This window comes from Helicoverpa armigera, chromosome 24 (genome assembly GCF_030705265.1).
Source record: "Helicoverpa armigera isolate CAAS_96S chromosome 24, ASM3070526v1, whole genome shotgun sequence".
NCBI classification, from domain to species: Eukaryota; Metazoa; Arthropoda; class Insecta; order Lepidoptera; family Noctuidae; genus Helicoverpa; species Helicoverpa armigera.
Window position 1 is genome coordinate 6,276,588 of NC_087143.1, and position 10,380 is coordinate 6,286,967.

Genomic DNA, 10,380 nt, shown 5'->3' on the forward strand with positions numbered 1-10,380 from the left:
ATGTCGGAATGAAATACCTATATGATATGGTTTTGAAATATAAACTCTTTTGTAAAAAAAGCACAGGTAAGGTACATTCATCATCCTCCGAGCCTTTTTCCCAAACTACGTTGAGGTTCATCAATTAAAACTGCATTAACAGTTTTCTGAAAATCACTTCAAAAACTTTTCAAAACGCCGACGAACTTTCTACCAGGAATTAGTTCAAAACAAGGATTAACCAATTTCTTAGCAATTTCACAAAAAAATCTCATTTAGAATACGCTCTCACGCATACTTGGCTAACCCTATAGATGCCAGTAACATACTACAGTCATTAAAACCCTTTAAAAAACACGTTAAGTCGTTAAAACGAAGATTTCGCATAGGTGCCCGCTTTTTTTGCAAAAGAGAGTAAGTAGGAATGAAAAATTGAAGTACCTATGTATTGTTTTTGATCGAGTATGTTTTGTTTTTAAAGATTGGTTGAATTTTAAATATGGATTTTGAATTTTAACGAGTTGAAGCGACGGCAATTGTTTTTTGTTATTAGAATCATGCGTCACCCTTTCGGATGGTAATTTTATCTGGGTTCGAAATTGTGGTAATTGATTTTGATTGATGATTTTTGTGGTATGAGGAGCTAAATATTTATATTTGGTAACGAAAAGCTACTTCCATATTCCCATTAAATTCCCCAAAAAAAACCTTTGATTTTTGCCGTCCAAGGTGAACTTCATAAGGAAAAAAATACAACCCGAAAATAACCCACCTTTGAATATACGGCACAGATAAATAATTGAAACCGGGGCCAACGTTCATAAAATCCTTCTAAAACAAAACACAAGCGTTAGAGCCATTTATTTTTATGGCAACACAGCTCCGACGCAGACACATTTCACGTAAAGATCATATTTCATATCTCAGGATATTTGCTAACACGACGACCACAGAGTAAATATATCAGTAGGAACGTGCCTCTTACATGTGGCAACATTCTTATGCATAGAAAATATGAAAAACAATGAATAGTTAATATATGCAGCTGTTGTAAGTGAACGTGCTGGCAACATTGATATAATGTAAAGAGGTTTTTTTATAAAGAAATGCGATGCGATATTTTGCGAGGATATTGCGGAGCGCGGTCAGAATCAAATGATATTGTCTATGGTAACTTTGTATGCAGATATTGTGTTGTATAAGAAACCAATTTGTTGTAGAGCTTGTCTGGACTGCAATGTTCAGTTTGAAGCAATATGATTTGCTAGGGCAATGCCACTGCTTATCATATTGAGAACCTGGTCAGAAAAATTGGATTGACAGCAATTTAAACATTATTATTTGTTAAAGTTACAAAAGATATCAAATACATTAGCATCTTGATAAAAATCTTACGAAATAGTCTATCATCATTGTAAAGTTTTAGTATACAAGATAGAAACGTTTTAAAGATAGTCTGATATGACCATGAAAAATTTTAATCCGAAAAAAAAACTACTTTAATAACAAATCTAAAACCCTCTCATAAGTCTGACAAATTCTATGCTGAAACCCGCATCATAATCGGTTCAGCCAAACGAGAGATAATCACGCACAACACACACTACATACATAGAGGTCAAACTGAGAACCTCCTTTTAAAAAAGCTACACTACTTTTAACGTGGTTCTTCCACGTTATAAAATCAATTAAAGTTTATCCAACACAGAATAAGGAGGTACCAGCCGTGCCGGTGAAGTGAATAAGGCGATTTACCTTCATAAGATGCGACAACAAGAATATTGGATACCTTTTCATCCGGCTCACATGGGTATTAACTTCATGTATAGAATCTAGGGTAAAAATACATTTTTAGGGGTAAAAAATCTAGTCTTAGATTTTTAAAGTGAATTTTATAACTAAACTATCGAGACTATTTAAAAAAAGGCACTACACTCGCTGAGAAACAAAACTCTATATAGAAATGACATTTCAAATGACGTGATCTTTTAATCACGATTATCGACTAGCCGTTTTCCTACAGTTTCACTCGCGTCTCATGGGAACTGCTGTCCCTAACGGGATAAAATATAACCTAGTTTAGTGAAGTTTTCTAACAATGAAAGAATGTTTCAAATCGGTTTAGTACTTTGGAGCCTTCGGGGTACAAAACAAACAAAAAAAAAAGATTCCTCTTCATTTAATTATCATAGATATCTAAATAATGCATTAGCATTAAAACATGAATATGGAAATGAAATTTAAATCACGATTTTTATCAATCTGATCAATTTCGATACAGATATAACTTTGGTTCTGTTACAGCCTTTTTATCGTCCCACTGCTGGGCACAGGCCTCCTCTCACATGGAGAAGGATATAACCTTAAGATATAACCTTGGTTAAACCCGATATAATAATTTCCAAGGTTGCATTTCCATAAGCAATTCTATCAAAATCGGTTGGTTCTATTTTTCTAAAGTTTCATTAGCATACTGAAGAATCCACTCCAATCTGGTCTATGGGTTTCATGAGTCAATTTGTATTCCAAATTCCATCTTATTTGTTTACCATTTTATCATAGAATTTTTAGAAACAGACAAAATTGCGCATTTTATAATATATCGTTCTTAAGTCCGAGGTTTTCATTTTCGTCCACTTTTCTTCCACAATTTTTATCACTTTTATTAACATCTTAACTGTTTATGAAGGTGTTCATTTTTCTCAATTCTCCATTAGAGTACAGAGTAAACAGTCGCCCGACAGTTGGCCCAATGTTTAAAAAAAATATATATTTTCTATCGTGAATTCAATCAACGTTTTCAATCTGGCTGATACCGGCTAAATAACTGATCTTTGCAATGCAATGTGCGTATTACCATTCATCTTCATACTGACTTATGAGCCCAAACAAACTATCGGCCGACTAAAAGTTTGCAGTATGGTACTCTTAAATAAATAAGTACCTCAAGAAAATTTGACGCTAAAAGCTTCGTACATAAATACATCTAAAGTGCCGAAGACAAATATTTTTGTCACCTGTGACCTGAAAAAACATTTTGAACAAATTGCCTATCAAATTTTAGTACCTATCAACAATCTTAGAGAAGATTTATTACTTTGAATATACAGCTCAAGATATTATATACTTTAAGTATGAGAAGTTTATGTCTGTAGCCTGAAGGCATCAAAAGTTATTGCTTAGTCAAAATTATTGTTTCAGATTTAATTATTTATCGGTAATAGAGAAGTTATCAAATGTTGATGTTAATCCTTTAAATTTAAAAGCTACTCTACATGTTCGAGCATAGCTTAGCCTATACGATAGTTAATTCAATATAGTACCTACCGATGAATATCGATATCAAAGATTGATCACAAATCCTTGACCAGTAAAAGACACTTGCATTTTAACTTACGAGATTGCATAGTAGCAAATTGGTTTACTCTGTAATTAGTCAAATTGGACCAACCCCAAATGAAATTGGAAGCAATATGAAAGGGCTGGATGATGATGATGATGTTGTGATCAATTTAATTCTAAAGAAAACTGTGTATATATTTAAACTATATATACACAGTTTTCTTTAGAATTAAATTAATGTAATACCAAAATCCACTTACCAACAACACTAAGATGGACTCTTCTAACTAAAGGAGGGTGCGTAGAAATCTGACACTCGTAGAACCCCTCATCTCTTTCACTGACGTACTGGATGAGGAGTCTCCAATCGTTGGGATGTTCGAAGGCTAAGGAATAGCGGGAGTCAGCTGAATAAGTGTGACGGCCGAAGGATAGGAGGTGAAGTTCTTCGCCGCGGCGACGTACCCAGGATATCTGGAACAGAAGAATCGGTTTAATGAAACGAAGACAAGATTTATTCTACGAAGATTTTTTTATGTGATTGGGGAACGAGTAGACCAGAGGAGTTGCTAGTACGTTGTCAGTCTTTTAAATAAGAGTGTACTCTTTTGAAGGTTTGATGGTCTTCGAAGGTGAACAAATTTTGTTATTCAAAGATCATGTCTTCGCCACTTACTAGCTTGTCAGTCCTTCCATCCATTTCAAGGCTGAAAAATGTGAAATTCTTGTAATAAAGCCTCAATTATTATCCTCTAAGACCATGACCTAAATCTCTACATACAATCTCCTGCGTCAAATATCGTCACCCCAAGCCACTCATACTATGATGAACATACATAATATACTGAGTCATAAGGACAGATAGAGGACAGTCTCATTACATAAAAGAAAATTACTAAGTCCTGAGCTAGAATTTAAAGTAAGATAAGAGCTCCACACACTAGAAGGTATGCATTAGAAGGAAACAAGAAAATCTTCTACATGTACATATTGTCACAGCAAAAACCACTCTAGAAAACATTTATAAGTAGAGTAGTTCCTAGTTTTATAACCTCCATAACATCATAATTCTAATGCATAAAGTAGAAGCATTAATAAACCTCCTCATTGTTTGCATTATAAAATGAGAGAGATGTTTAACTTTGAGTCTCACATACCGTAATGGGTGTCTGCGGTTCTTTGCAGCGTATAATCCAGTTGGTATAAAAGGATTTAATATTGTATGAAGTTGTGCGCTAGTGTCACTTACAGCTAAGCTGTGTTTTGGTGCAATCTTGAGACTGTACCACATATGTAGTTTTGGTCTATTTAAGCTGACGCTTTTAAACTGTATAGTTTTTATAGTGCTCTCTACAGGGCTTGCCTTTTCAAATATTTTATTTCGCAAGCAGATTTTTGACTCTTAAAATGTACTTAAGTATATAAAAATTACTTATATTAAAAATGTTTCAGAAACTATCAATAATTATAATTCATCTATCACGTTTATTAAAATTTCCTAATCACTGGTCTCGAAATAATCAAACGTTTATTTCACTTAAAAGTATTTATTTAAGAGCAGTCCCTAAAATTGAGTGACATGTACAATATTCAATCGTTCAAATTCATCATCCTCCGAGCCTTTTCCCCAATCATGTTGGGGTCGGCTTCCAGTCTAACCGGATTCAGCTGAGTACTAGTGCTTTAAAAGAAGCGACTGCCTATCTGACCTCCTCAACCCAGTTACCCGGGCAACCCGATACCCCTTGGTACTACGACTTACTGGCTTCTGACAATCGTTCAAATTGTACCACTACACTCACCGTCTTCTCCCCCAAATCATGCACTCGACAGTGTAGGTGCACTCTCGACCCAAGCTGAGCCGTCACATTATTAGTAGAAGCATCATCTTCGAAGAAAGGCAGCGGTTCCGAAGTAGTAGTAGACGGGTCATCATCGTGGTCTTCGTAAGTCTCCGTGAAGACTTCGTGCCAAAAGGGACCGTTGATGATCATCTTGTCACCGGTTTTGAAATCTGTTGGCAAAAAAAAATGATTACCTTAACTGCTATATGACAGTTATACTTCATCATGTCAGCATAAATTAATGGGAACAATCCGTTGAATCCATTAAAAACTGAGGTGAACTCCTAAGTATAAAACGACTCAAAGGAGTCAAACTAGTCATATTGCATATTCTGAATCTACCAGGACCATTGCCTGAGATGAAGAACACAAAAATATTTATTTATGCTCTATCATTGATTGCTTGAAATTCCGTCCCCAAAAATATTGAAACAATCAAAGTCTTACATATTTACCCGATTGCACACCGCAAACAAGGGTAACGTACATATCTGCCAATCTACAAGAGCCCTATACAAATTCTGTTTTTTCAAACCTCATTATCTTGCACATGTCACTGCCAGTCTCCTTTAAAGGTACCCATAAACAACCCATAAGCCTTTTCCATGACTGCTAAATGTCCATAAAGCATACATTTGTCATGGTACAAAAATATTTACTCCTCTTTATCACGATACTTTCTACTTCGATTTGAATTGTAATGGTGGTTTTCTTTTTGGCTGACATGATTTTTGGCCGTTACAGAAAACTTCCGTGTTTGTATTACTGTGGGTTATATTGTTATCTTGACGAAAAAAAATGGCATTTGATGAGATCATAAGTTGTCTAAAATTCAAGTGGAAGGTTTCAAATCGAAAAATACTGTTACTAGAAGATACATACTACAGAAGTTTTGTTTTACGAAAGCGGGTGAACCATACTTGTGTGTGTAAAATTAACATGCACATTGTCTTTGTATGACCCAGCGAATTGAACACTACTAAGCGCTAACCAACTTACGTACGGCAATGTGCATGTACATAACTCACTCACACACAAGTATGTCAAATAAAACATCTGTAAACAATACAGCAGAAATGAAATAAAACACTTAACACAAAACTGGGTAATAATTAATGGAATCTGTGACCAAACAATAATAATTCCGTGGACAAAGAAGGTCGCATTGCCACAGGAAAATGCTACCGAAAATAATCTCCTCGTAGAATCCTTATCTAAAATTATTACATTCGTACCAAGAATATCGGGAATATCTCCGCCATTGTTCTTTAATTACTCTTTTCTAGTTTTATTCGAGCGCTGAAATTATTACCTATCTCATAAATTCTTTGGTCTACAAACGAGATTTATTACGCACCTTATTTTATTATTTATTGCTTACCAACTAAGGTTTTCTTGGAATTTCTGTTCAGAGCTACGAAGCGTTTGTAAAGTATGGAGATCTCATCTATATTTTGTTTTATCTATTGGTAGATCTGTGACTTATTCTAAAAATAGGGAGATGATTTGCATGTCAAAGTCAAAAAAACTTTGATGAATTTTATTCAGAACCGAGAATTAATTCAGAAAGGAACAAAAGCAGCAAAAATTAAAAAAACTCTCAATGATAGCAGACGAAAAAAACACTAAGTCGTAAGTCATGGAAGACCCTTAATTTCTGTCCCAAACAAGTTAAATAAATCTTAATTTTGCTCAAAACCACTTGCCTTTAAATAAGTGGCTTTCCTCCAAAGATTACATACTTTTTTCACAAAACCTTCATCATTAAGTACAAAAAAGCTTGGCAGAAGTCGGTCCTCTGCTTCAGGACTCGCAAAACTGTTATAAGGTACCTCTTAATTCTTCCCGCAATGGGCCCCAGACTTTCTTTGGGGTAAAAAGTCACTCTAATTAGTAATTAGCCGGATTTTCTTTTAAATTCAACGTTTGCTTCTTAATTTGTGATTTTTTCTTTCTTCGGAGAAAATTTTCGCGTTTCTTTTGTTTGTAAATATTGCTCAATTTGGGAGGTAATTTGACCTGTCTTAGATTGGACTGAAATTGGTGGAAAGTGTTTTTTGAATTTGGAATACTGCTGCCGGCAACAGTCTTGTTTCTGAGTTCTACAATAGTACCTCCTTTGAGATCTTTGGTAACTAGAATTACATCAAATTGTCTATCAAGGTAAGGAATTCCTTGAACATTTTATTTTTCATGAAGTTATATAATTCGACATAATTGTTGCTAGGTTGGACCTAAATTGAATAATATCGACGACCACTATTATTTTCAACAGTACAACAGTAGAAAATACGGCTAGTACCGGGATAAAATGTAGGCTATGTTTCTCTAGAAGAGTGTACTTTCCAACAGTGAAGGTATGTTTCAAATTGATTCAGTAGTTTCGGACCCTTCAGGGTACAAACAAACAAACACACAACAAAATGTTTCCTTTTCATTATTACTAGTAAATATAGTAGAGTCAATAACCTAAAAGATAACATATTATTTACAAAAAGAATCAGACGTTCTTTGCCCAACAAGTTTAGCAATCAATACTCGTGCCTCAACTGAATATGAAAGACCTATTTGTCTATGAAAGCCTTTTATGAAAATTCTTGGCGAAACTAAATAAACACACTATATTTATCAAGTTAGATTAAATTCAAGTCTATTAAAATATAATATGAATGATATTATAGAGGATGATATCATAGAATGTTAAAACAAAAGAGCTCTAGAAAATATGCTTTGACTAAAGACGTTCCATATTTATACATATAGTCATTTGTTTACTTAATTATATAGTGACTTACTTAAAAGTATAGAAGGTCGTATTAGTCTATGAATTGATTAGATTTTGGCTGTGAATTAGTATTTTTTGGCGGTATTGCAATAGTAAATATATTTTTTACAAAAAAAAATCAACATCAATAATAATATATGTACTTAGGTATCTTAAACCTTCTCCTAAGTCTGACAAATACTATGCGCATCAAGGTCATGCACAACCAAACGTGAGATGATCTCGCACAAACATACATTTATATACAGGTCAAAGGGAACCTATTTTTTTGAAGTCGGTCAAAGGACTTATGAAAACGTATGATTCAATTTTGATTATATTTTGGCTCTATATCCATATATAGAGCCATAATCTACATAACCGAACCAATAGTTCCACCAAGAGTACCAAACATCTCAATTATTAGTTCAAGAGAAACAAACCAACCAACAGATTCTCATTGTATGCTAGTAAGGATTGATGTAGTTATTTGCTAAACTTATTTCTGTAATAACAACACTGTCTAACACTATTATAAATGTTATATATTAATACTATTATCCCTTTTCTCAACATTCTATCGATCAAGGCTGTCTACTCCGTTTATTGACATTATTAACTTACATCTTAATTGTATTGTTTGCCTTTCTTTTACTACTTCTATTAAAGTTATTTTATCTTTATCTTTTATTTGTTTAGTGCTTATTTAATCACCCATTGTCTATCCAGCTTTATCTCGGCTACTGAAGGGATAATAACTAACATCAGTTGTTTACCTTTACTTATTTATGTCTAAGAAAGGTAATACGATAACTCTTTGGTAAGACTTTCACAGTTATGCCTCGATAACCTTCAAAACTTTGTTGATGTATATTATAATGTTTAGTCTTCCATTTTTACAAAAGAGGGCGAAAAATGACATATCATTTTATCTTTCTCCCATACGTAGAAAGATAGTTGCTAGTGAGATGACGTCACATAAAGACATGTAAGAAAAGGATGTACTATGCAAATCAGATTTACTTATGTGATGTCATTAGATAGGGAAGTATGTAAGAAATTATATGAACGCCGATCTTAAATGCGATTGGAATAAACTAAAGGATAATGATATCCATATCAAAGTCTACTCGTAACTACGGTCATTGCAATTTGGCCGAAGCGTCGGAGTAACAAAAATGTATCGTACCGTTTTAGTCATGTATCGCGATTGGGTTCCGATTGTAATTGTGAAGTTGCTCATGATATAAAAGACCAATAAGAAGAACATACCTGGTATCTGTGGAGCAATAACGCATAATGTCCTGGTGAGTACCGAGCAGAAGACCAAAAGACCAGCCGACGTCATCTTGTCAGCCCCTAGAGTTAGGAGCCATAGAGTTCATCTGGACAGCTCTCTGCTTCTGAAAAGATGGAGAAGACCATGTTAATTTTATATACAAGATACATTGAAACAACTGCTGTTGTAAAGGTTATCAGGATAAAAATCAACAATTCTCAATACCACGTAAGAGACCGTGAGCTGGATTTGACAAAATTCTGACACTAGGGCTGGTTAAAGGTTCTGTAGCTCACTCGATAAGAAAAAAAAACAGCAATCCTTCACTGTTACATTACAAAGGACAATCCCAAAAAGCGTTTCACAAAGTGATAGTTTGACGTTATATATCAACTAGCTTTCCGCCCGCGGCTTCGCCCGCGTGGAATTCGGTTATATTGCGGTATAAATCACAACTATAAGAAAACTTCTCATTCCCACGGAAAAATCTAAGAAGCGCGATGTAACGCTGGATACGATTAGTTGTTAAACCAAAACTGAATGGTACACTAAATTATACGTTTTCCCTTGTGGAGCAAAAACATGCAGATTTTGGGCACTGGAAACCCGGGAACACGCTACATAGAGCTGACCATGCGAAAAACAGAATCTTAAAAAAAACAACGTCACCACGTTTTAAAAAGCTATCATTCCACTTCTTACGTATTTTAAAAACACATCGTTACCACGTTTTACAAACACCCAGCGCCATCTATCGCATACCTCAAGAACTAAATAACTTAACTAATACTTATACCAATTAGTAATTCGTTGAATTATAGTTATTTCAGGATAAGTAGATATAAAAAAAACAGTTAAGACGATAAAACAAATTGTACGTCATCCCTCGGGAATTCCTCATTTTCGAGGATTCATTATCGTATCATTTAGCTTCTAAATTTATATGTTCATATTCGTTTGCAATATATAAGTAGATGTAAAAAAAAACAGTTTAGACGATTAAACAAATTGTACATCATCCCTCGGGAATTCCTCATTTTCGGGGATTCATTATCGTATCATTTAGCTTCTTAATTTACATGTTTATATTCGTTTGCAATATATTACCTTGTTTTAAACGACACACAGCGCCATCTACAATCCATCCATCAAGCAAACAATATTTTTGTTTT

General features: G+C 34.2%; 1 protein-coding gene across 1 annotated transcript in view; it reads right to left on the reverse strand.

The window, feature by feature from the left end:
• Positions 1-9,335, reverse strand: part of LOC110383336 (lachesin) — a 42,108-nt gene extending 32,773 nt beyond the window's left edge. Inside the window, exons 1-3 of the mRNA XM_064041260.1 lie at positions 9,202-9,335; positions 5,124-5,335; positions 3,582-3,795 (exon numbers count right to left, since the gene is read on the reverse strand). Of these exons, the coding sequence (XP_063897330.1) occupies positions 3,582-3,795; positions 5,124-5,335; positions 9,202-9,277 (502 nt within the window). The 5' untranslated portion in view covers positions 9,278-9,335. The remainder of the gene's footprint in view (positions 1-3,581; positions 3,796-5,123; positions 5,336-9,201) is intronic.
• Positions 9,336-10,380: the final 1,045 nt, after the last annotated feature.